Genomic DNA, 21,435 nt, shown 5'->3' on the forward strand with positions numbered 1-21,435 from the left:
AGCTGTGGAAACAATTATTTTTTGTATAGCCTCCACCCAAAGCTTGAACTATGAGCAGCATCGTTGAAGACGGGAAGTGCATATTTCGGGCTCCAGAAAGAGTGCAAAAACATTGTGTAGAAACATGTTGCAGAAACTTGGTGCAGACACTTCACGGACGTTACCAAACCGGTAGCGAAGGGACACTATATGTCTGCAGTATTCGTAAAGGAAAAGCAGGTGGATGCTTTTTTCTTGCGGCCTGCAACTCAACACAGGTAGCGGAGGCCGCTATAGCACCAGCTCTCTCACACCCCACTTATGAAATAACCATTACTAATATTCATGGAGCCTGCGCCCGCTACTTGCCAGGAAAAATTTCACTCCATGCCCACGAAATAGGGACATCAGAATTCTTCGAGCTTCTGATTTAAAGAATTGGCAGATTCCATGCAGAGTGGGAATCGATGATATGCGAAGCACGAATGACAAAGCTTGATCATCATCATCATCTTCATCAGCCTGACTACGTCCACTGCAGGACAAAGGCCTCTCCCATGTTCAGCCAGTCAACTCGGTCCTGTGCTTGCTGCTGCCAGTTTATACCCGCAAACTTCTTAATCTCATCTGCCCACCTAACCCTCTGTCTCCCCGTAACCCGCTTGCCTTTTCTGAGAATCCAGTTAGTTACCCTTAATGACCAGCGGTTATCCTGTCTATGCACTACATGCCCCGCCCATGTCCATTTCCTCTTCTTGATTTCAACTATGATATCCTTAACCCAAGAATATCCATATAATTGCTATCACAATAACACGTAAAGTGGTGTAAAGGGAGGGTAGCCATGAATTCCTCTTTGATTTCTTGATTAGTCGCCCCTTAACTCCCCTGGATTAAGAGGTTCTTCGGAGGCCCCATCTTGATCGTGAAACGAATGCCTTCCTTCTAGAATGTCTGCAGAGAATGAAGCAAGGCTAGACGTGCTTGCTTCCCAAATTCGTTGATGTATGTGCCGAAGCCTATACATTAAATTTCCCCAAAGTGAAGATGGTTATGGGCTTCGCACTTAGCCAATTCCCAAATCATATAATACCTATAAGGTGATGATGGAAATCACCAGTTTTTCATTCAACGAAGATGTAAAGGAAAACTGAAGAAAACTGATAGGTAATCTGTATAGATTGCTGGGAGGCATTTAGCAGGAAGAAGAGGAAGCCGAAAAAAAGTGCCACTATATAGATTGACAACGCGGGTACACATTTAGAACAGGAAGTTTCCTAACTCCTCATCCCGTTGTAATATATATATATATATATATATATATATATATATATATATACTAACTGGTATATATATATATATATATATATATATATATATATATATATATATATATATATATATATATATATATATATATATATAGTACGACACTTCTTAAAGTGTTGTACTATAGTGTTGTACTTAAAGTGTTGTACTACTTCTTATATATATATATATATATAACTGGTATATACTATATATATATATATATATATATATATATATATATATATATATATATATATATATATATATATGGGAAAGAACTGTATACCTATGGCCGCAAACATCGAACGCGTAATTCGAAGATCGTAGGTGCGATTCTCAAGTTATTTTTTCACCCACTTTTCTTTCTTCTTATTTACATTACATAGGTTCTAATAACTTCCCCTATACATTCCTTGGCATTATTGTCTGTTAGATCTCGTAAATATATACACTTTTTTCTCTTATTCATTAACGAGGGTCTCGTAGTGGCAGACTTGGTGCCATTAGGTTGTATACGAGAGACTATTGGTCAGCTGCCAGCTCGTAATAAGTTCACGTGCTACGTGACGCCACACAGGCTCATAAAAAGAGTGTTCCACGCATGCCACCATGGCTATAGATGGCGCTGGCTGACACTCCCATGTTTAAATTCACATATAAACTCAATAAAGTGGCTGGGGGAATCACCGCTGATTGCGCAGTAGTAGAGAATCGAACGCGGAATTCGAAGGTCGTAGGCTGGACTCCTGCTCACTGCAAGTTATTCTTTCACCCATTTTTCTTTCTTTTTACTGTACATTGGTTCTAATAACTTCCCTTATTTCTTGGTATTATTGTCTGTTAGGTCTCATTAATATTGTGTCAGAACATGGAAAAACGAGCCCTTAGGTATAAACTTATTTCCAATATATATATATATATATATATATATATATATATATATATATATATATATATATATATATATATATATATATATATAATCAATATCAAATATCTTATGGTTCCCGTTTAGCAAACTAACAAGAGATACGAATTATCCGTCCCTTGCACCTCCTTTTCAATCTCAATTTTGTAACCTAAAAACCACTACAAACTGAAACAGCTTGTTAGGAGAATGAAAAAACTTATGGCCTTTCTGGTGTGCGTGTCAAAATGAAAGATTTTTTCCAAGTTCATTTCAAGTAGACACACAAAACGATTCATGCAGCATGCCCATGGCGCTGAGAAAGAGAATACTATTAATGTGTTTTTATTAATGTGCCCTTTCCTTGAATTAATGAGAATTTCTCCATAAAATATACATTCTTTACTGCGCTCCAGGCCCAATTATCTCGCGTAGCTTCTTTCTCGACTTCGACGTTCGCGTCTGCTTGTTACAAGTAACATTTCAGATTGAATAGGGACGCGAGGCGAATCTTCCCTAGCCTTTCAGTACACCTTTTTTCCCTCTTCGAGGTAGAAAGGCAACCTAGAACTAATAAAGACAGAGAAATTTTAACAAGCTCAGCCACAGCAGGCCTGATTCTGACTTCCGTCCTGACTGCTCGGTGGTGAAAAATAGAATCGGCCAGTTTTCGGTTCCTTCTAAACAAACTCGTGCTTTCGCTGTGTTCCCCCCGTTCAACCGTCTTAACATACTTAACCTTCTCTTTTGTTTTCTATGTGCACTCAGGATGAACGTTGATGTATTGATTGTGCTCGTCATTGTTCGGTAAGAAGTGTTGACATGTACTGTTGTTTGAAGGAACATTTGGGCTTGATTATTGAGGTTTCTCTTGACGTTGACTTTTCGACACCGTTACTTCCTGGTACGTAGTTTGTGGGGGATTTTCTCATGCTTTTCGGAAGTGTACAAGTATGTGTGTAAAAGTAAATAAAAAAAAACTTCGCATAAAATAAATGAAAATTTGAAGAAAAACACGAGCCTGCTGACTGCGTCAAAAGAAAAAAAGTTCCAAATAAATTTGAAGGCAAAAGCAATAACATGAAAAGAGATTACGAAGATAGCGTTGATAAATGTCTTCAGGAAAGCTTGGCAATAGTGGCCTGTCCGGAAATATACGCTGCACAGCTATTGAAGTTAGATAAATTCATCAAGCGAAATGAAGAAAATTTTTCACTGTTTCGCTGAAGTTCGATTTAGTTTTGTAGCATCGATGTAGTGTGTTGTATAATTCTGGTATTGTATATTTAATGATATTCTACAGGAACGAGTGAACAAAGAGCTAACTCATGTTCATGTGCTCATAACTTTCATTGTCATCATCATCAGTATGACTAAGCCTACTGCCAGGCGAAGGCTTCTTCCTTGTTTCGCCAATAAACCTGGTCCTGTGCTTGCTCTCTCCATGTCGAACCCGCAAACGTCTTAATCTCATCTGCCCATCTAACTTCCTCTTCTCTCCTCGATGACCAACAATCCCAAGTAAGGATACACTTTTACAGCTTTCAGTCTTTCGCAACCTATCGCAGCTATAATTTACATAGCTGTTAATTGTGTCTCGAGAAGCGGGTGCTTTGAGTATATAAACTCTAAAATTACGCAACATACGCAGAGTGGCGGAAAGCTGCCCGCTTTAACTAAGTTGCATTCTTATTGTCGTAGCTTGCATGTTTTTCTGCCATAATAAGTGCTTTTGGGGGGGGGGTATAAAAAGGTATTGTGGACTTTTGGCGCTTACACTAAAAAACATTTAGTAATAGTTGTTACTTCGCCAACTGATTCAAACCCTATGAAAGTAAATTTGCTCTCAGCATCGTCTGCCTTTGCTATAGACATGAGAAGCTAGCATTTCTTCGTATCACATTTGAATTTGTCGCTGTCGCACTCATTGCTTCACCCTGGCGGCAAAACTGGGTGTGTTTTTCTCTTGTATTCGTCATGATGTTGAAGCTTTGCTGAATGCCAAATGAATCGATTGATTGACTGATTGATTGATGGATGGACTGATTGATTGACTGAAATGTTCTCTTAGTTGATGTTTCTGATAACGAAAGAAGCGCTCGCTATCTCATACCAGAGAAATTATCACCTCCGAATCAGTGTGATAGTATTTGGCAAGAAAGGCTACAGCATGCCGGCTTTCAACGTTGGAACTTCTCCAGGCGTGGGGTGATGTCTTCAAACGTGCGTACACCCTGAAAGGCCACCCACATGATTTGTATCGCAGCGAGTGCTCACGCTTTAGTATTATTTATTCATTCCTTTCCTAAATTTACTCCATCACGCCTCTGATACTTGTTTGTGTGAAGCTCATCGGGTGATGTGCGTGGGTGCCAGCGAGCACGCTCTTCATCATCCCGCAGCAGCCAGTCAAAAGACTCTGGTGGCACCGACGGCATCGGCACACGCGTATTCAAAGTCTGTTCAGGGGACCGGAGGTCACTAATGAAGTCACCGTCTTCCTTATTGTTTGCCGAAAAACACCGTCGTATGCGCTGGCCAACAGAAATGCGTAGTATATAGGCTCGTATAGAGCGTTCCACTTTTGCGTGAGCAGTCGCCGAGGGCATCATCAATAATCCCTATTTGGCGTACATTGTCAACTCCCGGGCGGCGTTTTTTGAGATGGATAAGAGCCACTGGGATCAACGACGACCCTGCGTACGATATTTGTCTTCGACGCCTTTCTGCGCGAACAAACATTCGACGGGTGCTGTAATTCGAGTATGCTAAGTGGATCGAATTTGTCTTTGCTTGTTTACTCGTTCATACTGTCCGCCATGGAAGAGCAGAACGCCATCCCAGATGGTAACAGGGAAAGCTAGTTGTTTTTTTTTAGCAACGCGAGCCAATGGTAGAGAAGATGCCGGACGTAAAGCACATATTTGACACTTGTGAAAGACTACCGCGACCTCGATGTTATTAGGGACTTTTAGCTGACCGTATTTTGCCTCCCGCTCCGCTCAGCACGTCGGTTGTTGCGAGACTGCGCATGCGTTATACCGTCAGGCGCTGAGTGTGTGAGCGGACTATCATAGCGAGTGAAGGATCACGTGATGCGAGGAGAAACTACCAAAATGGCTGCCTCCTGTGCCGCGAGTCCGCGCTGCTTGGGAAACGCAGTGGTTGTTTGGCAAACACGCAAGCACCAACGGAACTTCAAGACACACAAAGATCTGCCTCCTCCGAGAAGCCGTCGCAGTCCATCCCTTCAACAATCCGCGTATATGGGGTGAAGTTCGACGAAACAATCTAGAGCTGACACTTGGGACCATTAAGGAGCATCTCGAGATGCTTCATTGGTACTTCCATCAAAGGAACTTCGCGAATCTTCGATAGTAAGCAATTTTACGTAACAATAGTAACAATTTAGTATTTAACAGCAGCCACCCTTCAACTTATTCAGAATTGCTTTTTAGTTTGATTTGCCAAAATGCAACGCGATGAATGCGCTCCCTTAGGGCACGGCGTTTGAAACGTGTTTGGGCTGTCTTGAAGGCTTTGAAGCGATCTATCTGCAATTTTCTATTTTTCTGCAAGATAAGAACTACCTTTACTTTCCTCTACAACAACTTTCATGCACCGGTGGCGTCGCGATTGCGTTGAACGAATTACGCTTGGCCGTGCGTTGCGCTCTGGTAACGTTGAGCGTTTGACCGGAACGGGGAATGAAGCGCAAAAGCGGTCAGCTAAATTTCCCTATTAGAGCAGCTATACAGAGACAGCGTCTTTGCCCAAGTTTATAAATATTTCACGTAATAAGATACTACTTTACCCAAAACGTATTGGGACTCATAAGAAAAAAAAACTTTCAAATTCGCATGCTTTTTTTTATTTCTGACAGCCGCCTTGCATCTGTCTGTTGCATGGATGTCAGCTTCATATATTGAGTAAATGAATTCGAGATAAACCAAGCAATTCATTATTAAGTTCTTACACCCCTTTTGAAATGTCAAGTGCAGAGCGGGGCTTATAGCAAGTCAGGGATCGCTTCACTCAAATTTTTTTTATTATTGCACATTTACGCAAAATGAATCACGTTCGTTTCATTCTTGAAGTACTACGATATGATTTGACTCAAAAGACCGAGAAATTGCGACGACAGGCTACAACCATAACATCTAGAAGACGCGGAAAAAAATAAACAAAGAGAGAACACAGTGAGATACCCCACGAAGTCAAATGACGAAATACAATTACGATCTTGATAACAAAGTATAACGTGAAATCACGCGATAAACCACGCGTGGTCGTTAATGAGCGCTCAGCTCATGCGGAATAAGCCGGCGTCTCAGTGTTATTCTGCGTTGCCCACGCCGGAAAATCGTGCACTCCAAATACGAGCGGCCCCAGCGTGTGGATGCTGATGAGCTCCACGGTGACGCACACCATGTTCATGAGGAAGCCCGGAGACGCCTGCGAATTAAAGCCCGCACGAGTGCGAATGAACGCAATTAAGCACAAGTCCTGTCATGCATTCCTCAGAGAAGATTTAAGAGACGTGCAATGTGGGTGTGTATGCTTTAACACCGAGAGAGTTTGATAATCTTAAACCACATGATCTGTACGCAACTCTTTAATTTTACCCTTCCTTCGAAGATGACATAGAATTTGTGTTTAAGTCCTATTATGCAATGAAAGTCATTATCATAAAGATATAGTGAAGATGTCCCACACAGCCATCTCTCACAGCTATCATGATAGAGCCTGACGTACGGCTAAAAGTATTATGTGAAGTGCATTTCCGGGGTGCGATGGAGGATGGCCCGAGCTTCTCGGCAGACGAGTTCGCTTCGAGCTTGCTCTGCAGTGGCCATAGCATGAAGACAGTGCGAAGCGCGTGAATAGCAGCGTTGATAAAATGGCTACAAGAAAGCACGTGGCGTTGGAAACGCATGTGGGACATTTGCGGCCGTTATCAAAGAAACAGCGTGTGCGAACACGTCAGCGTCGCCACACAGTTAACATCAGTGCAGCGACGTCAGTGTGATAGCCGCGCTATCTTCTTGTCAACTGAACATGTGCCCCCCATAGGCGTGTTCGTGGGCGTTTGTCTTCCTTCGAACAGGTTCTTTTGAACAGGAAATTGCCACTCACAAAGGCAACACGGGTGCACACGCAGCATTCTTGAGCTGCTCGTTTCGCTTGTAACAAATATCGCAGATGAATAAAAAAAAATGGCAGCGTATCCACGGAGTAAATGATGGAGAACGGGGTGAAGCACCCGTCCGTCCATTCGTTCTTGCTTACGTTCGTCCATGCGTGCGTCTGTGTGACCATCCATGCGTCCGTCCGCCCGTCCGTGTGTGCGCCTGTTCGTGCTTCCGCACGCCCATCCATGCGCCCGTCCCTGCGTTCATCCATGCATCCACTCCTGCGTCCTTCCATGCGTCCATCCGTCCGTGCAGCCATCCGTGCGTCCGTCCATGCATCTGTCTGTGTGTCCATTCGTCCATCTTGTCAACACTCCAAGTACCACCATCTCGCATCTTTTCATCATATATTCCTCATATAGAAGCACCCCCATCCAGCGGACATTCCAAGGAATGAACGAGAGGAGGCATACGCACACTTTCTTACGGCTTGCGCTTCGTGTCTACTTCCCACCTTTAACCGCCTCGAGTTCATGGTATATACTAGGTCACTGTTTTCATGGCACTGCGGCCCAACGCTTGCTAAACCTTTCTAAAACCAGGGACGTTACGCCCAGCGACTATAACGTAGCAACCCTTTTTTGTCAGATAGTGCTCAATGTACATGCCATTGACTGCTAAGGGGGAATGAGAGACAGGAGAATTCGGCTTTTAGTTTACGCGCACGCTGTGAATTTTTTACTGTTCAACAACGGGCAGAAGAAATCTCCCACCGGCACCACCTTGGAGGTCAAAATGTAAGACTGGTTACACACTACTACTACGACTACGAGGGACCAACGGGTGCCGCTCGAAGGAACTTCACCCCTAAAAGACGGCTGGCCGCCAGGGGTGCTCGCATCATCACGACAACGCGGCTGTGATTCGCAACGTCGTGAGCGCGTTGAAATTGAATGCGAAACATCGTAGCCACGTGGTGGTATCACTTATACTTCTGCGTGTGTGTGCGTGCATAGTCTGCGCGATAAAGCTGATAAATAAAGCGTGCCGCTGGGCGTGAGTACTGCTCCTGGGAAAGAGCAAACGTGGTGGGCGTACCCGTTCTCCACCGCAGGCGTCTGTCGCACAAACTGATTGACGCGTGAACTTGGATAAAGACTCGTTGATTCTGAGAAGGCCCGAGTTCAACTCAGGACTGTGATGGTGCTGGTGTGACTGTCAAGCATTTGTTGCGATGAACGCTAAACGGTAGCTTTTTAGGGGCGAAGCTCCTTCCCTTACAAAAATCCTATATATGGACTTATATAAAAATCCCCATATATGGCTACATCAGGAATTGGGCATATCTGGCCCATATACGGAATCCCCATATATGGGCCGTATATAAACTGATATGTTGAAATCCTGATATAGCCATATATGGGCCTCATATCCCCATATATGGGTGCTGCTGTATATGGCCATATATGGCTATATATAGAGGCATCCATATAAGGTCTTATATGGATGCTTTCATATATGGCCTTATATGGATACCTTTATATAAAGCCAATCAAATGATTCATCTATATTAGTTCAGCCTGTGTCACCGGCAAAAAATATAGCTGCTCAAATCATTCTTCAGCTAGAAATATACCTGTTTGTTGAAAGGTCTGCATGCAGTCACTATCATCTCCAAAACAAAGGCAGTACATACCCCAGAACATTCTTGTTCAATTAAGTTATCCTCAATATATCTCAAGTTATTCTCAACAACAATTTGCTAAAATGTAACTTGGCATCATATTTAAAGTTTGTGGTGGGCACATGTCACTGTTAGTCCACTTTTCCTGAAGAGATACATTCTTTGTGCTTAAATTTATTGCTTACTTATCGACACTTTTTTATTTACCTATTTATTTCATTACCCACAGCACCAATTGGCATTACATTGGGGGAGCATTTACGAAAAGTAGAATACAAAAAATACATAGTCAGCCAAACAAATAATCAAAGTCACCTGAATCACAATCTGCAAGAGAAATTCATATATAAATCGGAACATGTTCTAACATATAAATCGGAACAATTCTAACATGAAATAAAACAAATATTTGGGAGTGTAGAGGCAATGCTAGAAGGCAGCTGGTTCCATCTTGTAATTTTTTTTTGGTAACAAATGATTTTGAAACACGTCAGTCTTGCATGCGATTATTCTTATCTTGAACCTATGGTCAACACGGTCTGAGACATAGTACGGTGCAAGTAAATATTCCGCTTTATCGATTCCGACTTGACAAAAATAAATAGCATAAAAGAACCCAATTTGAGTTTCGTAAAGATATATTTCACAGTGTGTTATGTTTAAAACTTTTCTCGTGTGTCAATGGAGCGTCCATAGTTAGTCAAAACGAAATATGACTTGCTATTGACCGTATGAACTGCGTGTGCATTGAATAACTTAAATGAGTTGATAATCAACTTTTAAGAAGTTCGGTCGAAAGTGATTGGCATGCAAGCTTGTTATGTACAAGTATTGTGACTAATGACCTATAGAACGACTGCTAAAACTGGTGTCTATAGGTCTCTGTGCGCGTGGGAACGGAGGCATTTAACAATATTTCTTGCCAACGGGACACTAAAAATGTACTTTGTAAACGTAATCCGCTTTCCATTTTGCCAATAATGCGTCATTAACGTAACAGTTGTAAAGAGCTCATTCTGCAGAAATTCCGGTGTAGGCATCGGTGGCTCTCCATGAAAAATCGTCTTGTCAATGATCGAAAATTGAGAGAATGCAAATAAAACAAATATTATAAATTTTCGGGTTTGAGTGATGATCGAAATCATGCAGGCAATTTGCATGGCATGCAAGTGCTCTACAACACAGCTATGCATCTGCTTGGAAATAAAGCATGAATAACTTCCTCTTGTTGTAAATGCAAGGAAAATAACTGTCATGCTTAATAAATACATGTATCCTGCATGCAGGTTTCACAACACCTTTAATATCGCAGCTATATTGCATGATACAAGCGTGCATTGTCATCAAGCATCACAACACGTTATTACCAACGTGACTTCGCGGTCTAAAGACAGCCAACCATTACAAAAGGCACACTGGTTACTGCACGTATTTCCTCACGACTGCGTAGTGGGTGCATAAAGTTCTAAAACATTTTACACACATTATATTGAGAAGCACGTTCTGCTGGGCGAGTTGGTACTTGATCTTAACTTAGTTGCGCGAAAAAATTTGAAGTGCGAAAGGAAGACACCTGGACACAGCGCACACTAACAACTGAAACTTTATTGAAGAAAACAGACATATGTATGCGGTTACGACAACACGTGAGGTGGAAAAAAATGATTAGATGAGCAGACATCTGATCATTTTCTTTCACAGTGTGGATATCGTGTGGTGGACGGCACTGCGCTGTCGTGTGGGAAGTATTATTTAGAATTTATTTATATAATTGTAGATCACAAAGCTTCTTTAAAGGAATTAACAACCATTCTTTAACCAATCATCATATTGTAGAGAGTGTGGCTGCGCGCCCTTGTTTGGAATACGGTAGTTAAAGCTAAATTCAGTGGCACGGTATAGCGCGGGAAATCGGAGAGGCGTATTTTATAAACAAAGCTGGGGATTCATGTGTCACGTAACTCTCACTTATGTTGCTTGCTACTGAGGTAGCTTTCCTGGAAGCGCATCATTTATATAATCTGTCTGCTCATCTAATCCTTTTCTTTCACCGCACGTGTTCTCGTAACCGCATATATACGTATGTCTGTTTTCTCCAACAATGTTTCAGTTGTCAGTGGGTGCTGCGTCTAGGTGTCTTCCTTTTGTATTTCAATTTTTTGGCGCAACTTAGTAATTACATAATATTTCTTGTTCTTTAAACTATGTTACCCCTTTTTTACACAAAATGCAGCCATGTGCGAAACCTTCATTGAGACACTTTCAACCTTCTCAATTACACAGTACTATTCCACAATTAAATTTGTTCAAGTAGCATCATGCAATAAAGAGTACACACTAAGTGATTGAATTACGCACAAGAAACAGGATCGATACTGCTATCACGTTCAACTGTGAAAAACGGAGCTTAACGGTCCCCCAGTTTTTTCACACATTGCAAGCCCTAACGCATCATACCAGTTTATTTGTCGGCTTGCGTAAAACTATCTACAGTGCTCACGGATTAAAACGTGGCATCACATTATTTTGTGTAACTATGTATGCGGGTATGCGCAGTTCCTCAAGATAACCACGCGATTTTGCGACATCAGTAACGATAATGTCGCCTGTGATATACGCATTGCAGTCAAATTTACACTTATATCACCCTGGTTGTAGATGGCGGAAACTAAATTACGGGCTATTCTTAAGTTTTTCCATTTGGATCCGTGACATAGCACCCTGCTTTGAAGAATCAAACTAGCAACAAAATTTTAACTGCGCGTCCTTATCAAAACACACGTAAATATAAAAACAAGTAGAACGTAGACGAAGAAAGATAAATTCAAACGCAAGACAAATTCAAACGTGGGCTCATAAATCTCATGACACCCTTGGAGTTTGAGATATGCAACTCTTTTTTATTTGTAATTGCGCAAGTTGTAATTTATCCTTGGTTTTTCCTCAAGCGTTAAAATGAGAAAAATAAGACACCAGTATATTTACATCAATATATTTATAAAAAGTACAATGGCACGAAACCAACATTTTCCTGGCGTAGATTTTTTGATTAAATAGAGCACTGTCTGGATCAAGTGAAAAAAAAAGAAAGTGTTGTCGTATCGCTTAAACAAAACAGCCTAATGACGTAACCACGATTAGCATAAAGTTATTTACTCAGCAAGCATGCAATGTGGTATGTTTTCGAGTTATCATAATATTTATGAACAACGTGCGAAGGTAATGAAAATGATGAACTTACCTTAACATTTAACCGAGACTTGTCTTTCAAGGAGCCTGTTAATCCTGATAACCTATTCACACCTTAAAGCCACCACGTGCATTCGTACTGCTTTAGGAAGAAGTTTTGAAGCAACGCTTGCCCGCAAGCGTGGGTATCCATTTTCTTTTCGCACGAAAAGTTGACGATCGCCAATCCAGCAGCGTACAGACGCACACGCACACAAAAACACTTCCACGTCCGTCCACAATTTCGCCACGTACAGCGAAGTAGATTCCTGAGAGCTGCGCGAATATCTTGTGTAAATTGGAGCAGTAGTTGAACACGAAATAAGAGCAAAATGAATGAAAATTAACAAACTCGATCAGCACGGCACCCACTCCGGCGAGCAAAAAAACAACAATGACGCGGACGGATACAGTGCACGCAGGCTTGACAATGAATATTGCAATGGATACTACATTACTCCTTGAGATCAACGATTTACGCACTTTTCACTAGAACTAAATTTTCCTGAGCTTATTCGTGAACGACGTTTCATTTTTTAACTATTATTGACGCAATGTTATTACCATACGACTGAATGTTTGTGCAAACTATTTTCTTCGTCGTTACTTGAAATGGGCCGCGGCACTCTCTTTTCTGCTGTGTCGACTGTCGGCAGACTGTTGTATGCCACGTACGGCAGGGCTACATGGTGCCTACGCGCCACGCTTCTTCGAACAACTTTCTTCGAAGTGTCCACTCATCCGACGGGCGCCCTTTTTTGTATTTTTTTTACTGTGCGCACCCCTTGCAACCAATGCAGTCAGGCGAGTTTTTTCGAACAATGGACTTCAACTTCCTCCCGCGGGCCCTGAAAGCTGCACCTGCAAGACCTTTGAGACAGGCATTCCGTGGAGCTGAAATCGCTGCTTCGTGTACGCTGGCTACGAAGACGCGTTTCAGCGGAATTTTCATCTTATTTCGGAAGCATTTAAAATGATAATAATAATATTCAATCAACCAATAATCAATCAATCATTTTTTAACCTACCCAAGAACAACCATAGGGTCTTTCATGCTGGCGCGCGCGAAAAGAAAACAAAAACAAACAATACATTACAGACTGTCGACAGAAATGCAAAAAAAGAGCGAAAACGAGCAGTCGAAAAGAAATCAACGCACAATGGAAACAACAAATAAAAGAGTAGATATTCATGGAATAGGACTGAAAAATAATGTAGAATATACATAACCGTGGCGAAGGCTTCCTGAAAGACGGAAAAGGGAAGAACCTGTGCATGTGCAAAGCTACGTTAGGACAGGGCAGCCCTCACTGACAAAAAAAAATGACTGTAGACTATGAAAAACATAACGAATTGAGAAAGTTGACGTTAGATAGACTCTGTATTCTGTAAAGGATAGAGTGTTGAAAGAAGCTGGCAGGTACATGCAACGGTCGATTCTCTCTCGATAACTTACGCGGAGTTTCAAAATTATTACAACCGAGAAGGGCAGAATATCTCACCCTGAACTAGCTTGTAAAGAAATAACAGCTCAGCGCGATTTTGCCGGCCGTTAACTGATGGCAAATATAATATTCTAGCAGTGTTGAAAGGATTCTAGTGAAACGATGAGGGTAAATACTTATGAAATTTTTCTGGACTCACTCAGTGGCGCTACTGCTGGATTTAGCAAGGCCATTCCAAATCAAATATGCATATGTAGTCAAGTTGACCACGACATATCGCGGTGTACAATTTGTAGAAGGCTGTAAAAGAACCGGATTCTCGCGAGATGTTGAGCCAACAGGAAGAGAATGAAGGCCTCGCATGGCAGCACATTTAATGCAAGTAGAAAAAATTCAGCATGCTATCAAAAAGAACACCAAGATAACTGATCTAAGAAAACTTACATAACGACGCAGTATGACAGCATATGGATTTGCTGTTGGGCGTTTTGCGAAAGACAGCAGCAACAACAACAACAACAACAACAACAACAACAACAATAATAATAATAATAATAATAATAATAATAATAATAATAATAATAATAATAATAATAATAATAATAATACACTCATATCATTCTGACATGGCCGAAAATATCTAGCCACATTGAATGAAATGCCAGTGTCCGGGTGCCCATGAATCTCTATACGTGAGTGTGCACTTGCGCAGTTTGGTGGGTATGTACCGGCATACATATCTTATAAGTAAGTGCACTACCGTGTTGGTGTTGAAAGGATATGTTCGCAAGCAGTTTGAATCGTTACGCGCCTGCACAACAAGGGGCTGTTTACATAATGTAGAGTTTGGCTTAGGTATCACGCCAGCCCGCAAAAAATGTGTCATACTAATTGTATTCACAAGGCAATGTTTAGGCTAATCCTGATGATGACACATGCGCTTTAGTGACCTCGACTAAGTAATGACACACCGACACAAAATAGAAGTTTTGTGAATTCGGCAGCCTACGTTAAATGTTGCTATAAAGCTCCAGCATTTCATTACATGGTCCATTAAATATGTATCACGTGTGAGTCAGTTGCACCTTTCTTAACGTACATGTCTATGACGTGAGATTTATTTGACGCTTGCAAACATTACACTAAATTATTTGTACACTTGTGCAATCATAAAATTTTCGATAAATTTACTATGTGCACAGCCAGGAACATTATACGTAGCCAAAGGAAACGCAAGATGTATTTTTGCAATAAATTAGTACAACTTCCATCTTGGAATGTAATCATAATAGTGCCTGCAAGTTGCATTCACGTAAGTTCTTTTTGTTTTTGAAAATACTTCTTAAACATTGCACTGCGCATGCAATTATAGTAAATGGCTGCTGAAAGCAATCGCATATGAGGGGTCAACAGGATTAAGAGAAATCTTGTTATATGAAGGGAGCATATAGCCATCAAAACTTTCAAATAATCAGAAATTTTGTCCACCGATGTGGAAGCTAAAAGTGCATTGAAATTACTCTTTCTTGCTGCCACTTTAAACAATGCATTAATGTGAACAATATAAGTTGCATGCATTTTGTCTTTACATAATACTATATAGGATTGCTCTATAATAATAGCGAGGTTCGGAAGCTTCATTACGTTTTGTGACTTGACACGATTCCTTCCTCGTAAAACATGTATGCTCTTGTATACATTATTTACGTCGTATTAATTGCAACTTATTGTTTCAAACCTAAATGCTATGAAAAATGCACGAGTTAAATTACACGAATGCATGCATATATGTATTCAACTGAGTTGCAACTATCACGTACACAAAGCTGACCTGAAATTTCGGTTTTTTTGCAAGGCAGAAACAACATGTATATTTAATACTCCTATTGTTATGAAAAACAAGCAGGTCAGCTTTGTGTACAAATTGTTATATATTACAATTCGCATAAAAGTGTGATCACGTTGCTAAATATATACGTGGTTCATCCCAAATAAGAGAGCACTTCCACATATAAGGATCCACTTGATATGTTATCTATGGTGTGGCCGTGCCTTATTTAGCCAGATTTGACTCCTTATATGGGCCAACCGCGTCATATATGGCCGTATATAACCCCATACATGAACCGACTCCGCCAGATATACATCCATATATGCTTATATGTGGCCACATATGCTGCCATATATGCCTATATATGGCCACATATGCTGCCATATATGCTTATATATGGCCAGATATAACTTATATATGGGCCATGTATGGCGTTTCCGTAAGGGTTATAGCGGCAACCGTTCGTCCCTCGTAGTCGTAGCCGTAGTCGTAGTGTGTAACCGGTCTCACGTTTTGACCTCCAAGGTGGTGCCGGTGGGAGATTTCTCCTGTGCGTTGTCGAACAATAAAACTCCCAAGCATTTCCCCGAGGGTGAACATGGCTAAGTGCGAATGCACGGGGTGATGCTATGAGGGGGAGTAAAGTTAAAATCCGTTGGCGACGCTGATATCGGTGTCAGTAACGCGCCTTATATCCAGATGGTAGCGTTGCCTCCGGGACATCCATTGCACAACCCGCTCTCGACGGGAGACTGAGAGAGAAGGCGGGCGCGCGAGAGAGAGGGGTGCGCGCGCAGCTGTGGCGAGCGAAGAGAGCGGAGGAGCGAGCGAAGGGGGAGGGGGTATAATGCGCGTTACTGACACTAATATCAGCGTCGCGTCCGCGGCTTATTCGGTAGAGCGTCGCGCTACAGTAGAGCGTCAGCGCTGTGGCCCGCCAAGTCCTCTTTCTTTTAAAGATAGAGAGAATACTGCGGACGCCGCCGACGGCAGTGGATGGTTTGGGGTCGCTTATAAAGTGTATTCACACTTAAAAAAAAAATTCGCAGCGTGCGCATCAACTAAAAGCCGAATTCTCCTGTCTCTCATTCCCCATTAGCAGCCATTGGCATGTTCCAGTAGGAAACGTTAGTAGAAGTAGAAGTGTTAAAGGCCGACTTCTGCTGTCTCTCATTTCCAGTAGCAGCCATTGTTTACCTCCAAGGTAGTGCCTGCCTAGATTTCTCCTGTGCGTGATTAAACAATAAAAATTTTTTGTCCAAAACGCCGTTGAATAATGAAATAAACCAGTGAAAGACGCCAGATGTTTTCTAAAAAGAAAACGAAAAGACGCCAGATGGTTCTAAAGCAAAACAAAAAGAAGACTCCAGCTGCTTAGCGAAAGACGCCAGGTGTTTTCTAAAGCAATGGTTTTATAATCAAAACCATATCAATACAGGTTTGTAGTTGCCGATGCTCGTTGCCGTCGGTGTGTGCTGGTATGGATAAGGATTCCGAAAGGCGCGCTCGCAGACAGAACCCTGAAGTGAGAGCACGCGAGGAAGAAGCGCGCCGGGAAGCTGCGCGAAGTTGCCGCCAAGATCCTGCTGTACGGGAACAAGAAGCCACATCAGCAAGGCAGCGTCGACAACATCCCGCCGTACGTGAACAAGAAACTGCAGCGGGACGTCAGCGTCGGCAAAATCCTTCCGTACGGGAACGAGAGGCCACATCAGCAAGGCAGCGTCGGCAAGATCCTGCTGTACGGGAACAAGAAGCCACATCAGCAAGGCAGCGTCGGCAAGATACCGCCGTACGTGAACGAGAAACTGCAGCGGCACGATAGCGTCGGCAAAATCCTGCTGTACGGAAACAAGAAGCCACATCAACAAGGTAGCGTCGGCAAGATCCCACCGTACGTGAACAAGAAGCTGCAGTGGCACGTCAGCGTCGGCAAGATCCTTCCGTACGGGAACAAGAGGCTGAGACAGCACGTCAACGTCGCGAAGCAGTTATTGAAAACGTTCGACATTGGGAAGCGGCTAGGAAGCGCGCATATCGCCAGGCGAATTAACGGAAGAAAATTTCACAGTATTACTTCCAGGAGCTTCGCCCAATCTCATCATCATTCACCTCGTGGATCTGCCGTCAATGTTTTTGTAAATAAATAATTTGGGGAGCTTACACTACTTGTGCAAGGCTGGAGCCATGGAGGAACTTATGATAGCCTAGCTTCTTGCAGCTTTTTAAGTTGGCCGTCTACTCATGTGCGTCATCGGCTTCGAAGTGAAGACCGCATCAGCTCTGTCTGTATTTTGATTGAACTAATTGACTGAGGCTTAATGACAATTACACTGAGCTGTCTTGTCTTCAATGATAAGGCTTCAATTAAAATGCAATTATTCCGGACGCAATTAATGAGGCAATGAATAGTATGTAGCTAATAAACGTAATATTGATCAGCAGGATACTAATTGTCAATCAGTTAGTAAGATGTCATTAGCATAACTTAGCGTGCTCATAATTACCGTTAAGGTAATTAGCATAGTTACGTTAGATAGACACGAGGGGTTTAACGTCCCAAAATCACCATATGATTATAAAGGATGCCGTAGTAGAGAGCTCCGGAAATTTCGACCAGCGGGGGTTTTTAAACGTGCTAGCATAGTTTAGTTAGCTCATCAACTAGCATGCATTAGTTTGCACAGTTCTAGCTTCACATGGCTTCGTCAGCATGGTTTTCTTAAACTGTGGCGTAATTACCTGGGCCTTACCATGACTTGGCGTAGTTAGCTTGGTCATAGCATGCCCTGGTCTAACTTGCGAAGTATACCGTTAAGCCAAATAGCTATTTAAACGGGCGCACGTGCTCGGGTGCTAGCAGGCAATGACAAAAAAGATGACGTGCACCGGCTGATCAGCGTGCTTGAACGTACACGGTGACACGTGACCCCGCTAGAATGTGCAGACCAACAAGTGGCCCCGGATTTAGCTGCAGTAGCGATGTTTTAAGACGCTCGGCCAGTACTGATCTCAAAGGCCACCATGCCGATTTTTCAAAAACAGACTTAGTACAACATACAAAAGCTTCAAAATAAATTTAAACACCCCTGCCTTTAAAACATACCATCACAAAAGGTTTCTGGCACTTTTATTGCATGAGTGCACATCTGCACTCGGTGGAACGACAAACAAATGAAAGATGATGCATCTAGTTTGCAAACACAGCCCAACTTAGTCGACCGTCCTTGAAGCGGTGACTGGTTTCATCGTAACCAATCAAACGCAGCGTGCTGAAGGGTGGATTTGACTTTTTCGTTCTGTTTGCTCGTTCATAAGGGTGTGTCACCAGAGCTCGGGAATATCCCGAGTTTTGCAAAACTCAGCTTACCCTGCATAGAGCCCCGGGACCCTTACTTAAGGAAGCCTAATGTAGGTTTTGTTGCACTGACAATTTATGTCTACACATAGCAATCCGTAGCATACGCCTTCTTAAACTATATACTTAACCTGCCCAGCCCCGCCATGGTGGTCTAGTGGCTAAGTTCTCGGCTGCTGACCCGCACGTCGCGGGATCGAATCCCGGCTGTGGCGGCTGCATTTCCGATGAAGGCGGAAATGCTGTAGTAGGCCCGTGTGCTCAGATTTGTGTGCACATTAAAGAACCCCAGGTGGTCGAAATTTCTGGAGCCCTCCACTCCGGCGTCTCTCATAATCATATGGTGGTTTTTGGACGTTAAACCCCACATATCTTTATATCATCAACCTGCGCATTGTATACCCACTTCAATACGCTCTGCCACTGAATGCACTTTTGAAGGTTCAATACAGGTTTAGTACGACATGGCTAACATGCATTTCATCAGCCCCAAGTATGCGCAGACGTACCAAATTTTTATTGCCGCGTTTACAATCTCGATATTTATTTGACGCGACAGCAAAATTACGGGCAGAGTCAAAATAGATTTAATGCAAAATAACGTTCCTTCGAGAAAACGTTTAGCTAGATGGAGGTGAGTCATAATCGAATAAACTGGAGGCGGAAACTTGTAGAGCAGAAGTTTCATAGGGCGCAGTCAACTTTGGCCATGAGATCAGGGTAACGTAGAATGAATTATAAAGTTTCGTAATGAAGAACTGCAAGAACATTTGGCTTGTCTTCACGAGCTGCATCGCAGGACGCTTAATCCAGCATGTGAGTGGGGAATAATGCACGCATTTGCTCTAAACTCCTTTTTTTTCTGCTTCAGTTGGCTCTGTACGTCATGTAGTGGCTTCGTCATGAGGTGAAGTTTACAAAGGTGTTCTATCGCACTTTACTACTTTGACGACGTTAGACTGGCTAATTCAAACCTTTTGAATTTCAAAAATGTCAAAATTTCATTTCACATGAAAGCGGAAACACAACAATAAGCGGAAAGTGCGTTACAAACAGTAAGACCAAGCACGAAGCAAATCCACGTATTGCGCAACATTCCCATGATCGCCGAATGATTGAAGAGCCGGACATACATGTAATAAATGTTGCAGAAAACTATGTACCGAAAAACCACTACAGCATGTGGCCTGTCCTGATTGCGTGCTTGCTGCTAAAGTTGGTTTCTGTGAGCTCATTACGCTACAAAGTCGGTGGTCCACGCACTGGCTGCACTGACAGGTGATAAGTCAGGCCAAGCTTCTCTAAGCGGGCAAGTTAGTTCCACCCGAGACAGGAAAAAGTGTAAGGTGTACACGAGCGCGAAACAATAAATGCGACGCGACATCCGTCCTGTGGCCTCTGCATGGTATATTGGTGAAGCTGTTCAAGGTCAAGATCATTTTTTTTTTCAGGAAGCCTAACACACTTTAGAGCGGATATGCGCCACGCGTGTCGGACTAAATTTCACTATAGTTACCACTTGACCACCACAAAGTCCGCGCGAAAAAGCGTATGTGGCTCAGCCAGAGTAAGAATGAGAAGACAAAAATAGAAAAAGAAGAAACCTTAAAAAAGGAAAACCTAAAATGAGAAGAAAAATGAAAGACCGTGAAATAAATCTGACTGGGAGAGCAGATAGGAAATATGTATGGCTTCGCATGAAACCAGTGCAGCAAACGTCTTTTGAGACTCGCTCCCTGTTGGGCCCCCCTGATCTCCGCCGACCGCGCAGCTCTGGCCGACTGGTTCACCCTACGGCATCTCCTGCCGCCGACAAGAGCTCTCGCTGAGTGGTGTCTCGTCCTCAGACTCCTGCGACCGTGTCCATCTTTCCTATCTTCCCCTTCTTGGTATCGCTGTCCCTGAGCCACGATCTCTCCTCCCCCCCCCCCTCTTATTGATATACCTTTAATCCTCTCTTTTCAATGCCTCCTTACGCCCATCTCTCATGACCTACTCTTGAGGTGTCGCACTCTGATGCCGACGGTTATGGGGCTCACTTTTCTCTTGTTTTCTTTTTAAGAATCACATAAGAATCACATAAACAAATGCCTATCAGTTTGAAAAATCCGACTGTGCTGCTGACAAGCCTTTGCGCACGGAAGTTTGACCAATGTGAACGCTTAATTTTCCTTATTCCTACCAGTCGTAAACATCGCACCATGGTGTTTTGGAATCTAAGTAGCGACCACTTACTAGAACAGGAGAAGCGCAAAACTTTAATATTCCTGTTCCGTTGAAAAACGATAGCATAAAAGCCAGGAAAAAAAAGGAAACATTCTTGTGCAAGGGAAATCACACAAGAAATACTAGAAAGTATAACAATACATAACGACGTTATCTTTAATCTAACTTATGACACGACAAAGGCTTTGAAGGATGACATACGTTAACAGTGTCGACGTAAGTCTGTCTGGTTGCATTATGCCACTAGCGGTGACTGTGTGCTGTTTTCTGACGGGACGGCTTTATGCTATTTCATAGTAGAGTACCAATTACTCTAAATCGTTAAACATACTTT

The 21,435-nt window shown here is 42.5% G+C and overlaps 1 protein-coding gene across 1 annotated transcript in view; it reads right to left on the reverse strand.

Moving 5' to 3' along the window:
* Window positions 1-6,505: 6,505 nt before the first annotated feature.
* The window catches only part of LOC119169627 (solute carrier family 13 member 2-like), a 51,242-nt gene continuing 36,312 nt past the window's right edge, over window positions 6,506-21,435 (reverse strand). The window contains exon 13 of the mRNA XM_075882724.1: window positions 6,506-6,652. Within this exon, the coding sequence (XP_075738839.1) occupies window positions 6,506-6,652 (147 nt within the window). The remainder of the gene's footprint in view (window positions 6,653-21,435) is intronic.

The sequence above is a fragment of the Rhipicephalus microplus genome, chromosome 2 (assembly GCF_043290135.1).
Source record: "Rhipicephalus microplus isolate Deutch F79 chromosome 2, USDA_Rmic, whole genome shotgun sequence".
NCBI lineage: Eukaryota > Metazoa > Arthropoda > Arachnida > Ixodida > Ixodidae > Rhipicephalus > Rhipicephalus microplus.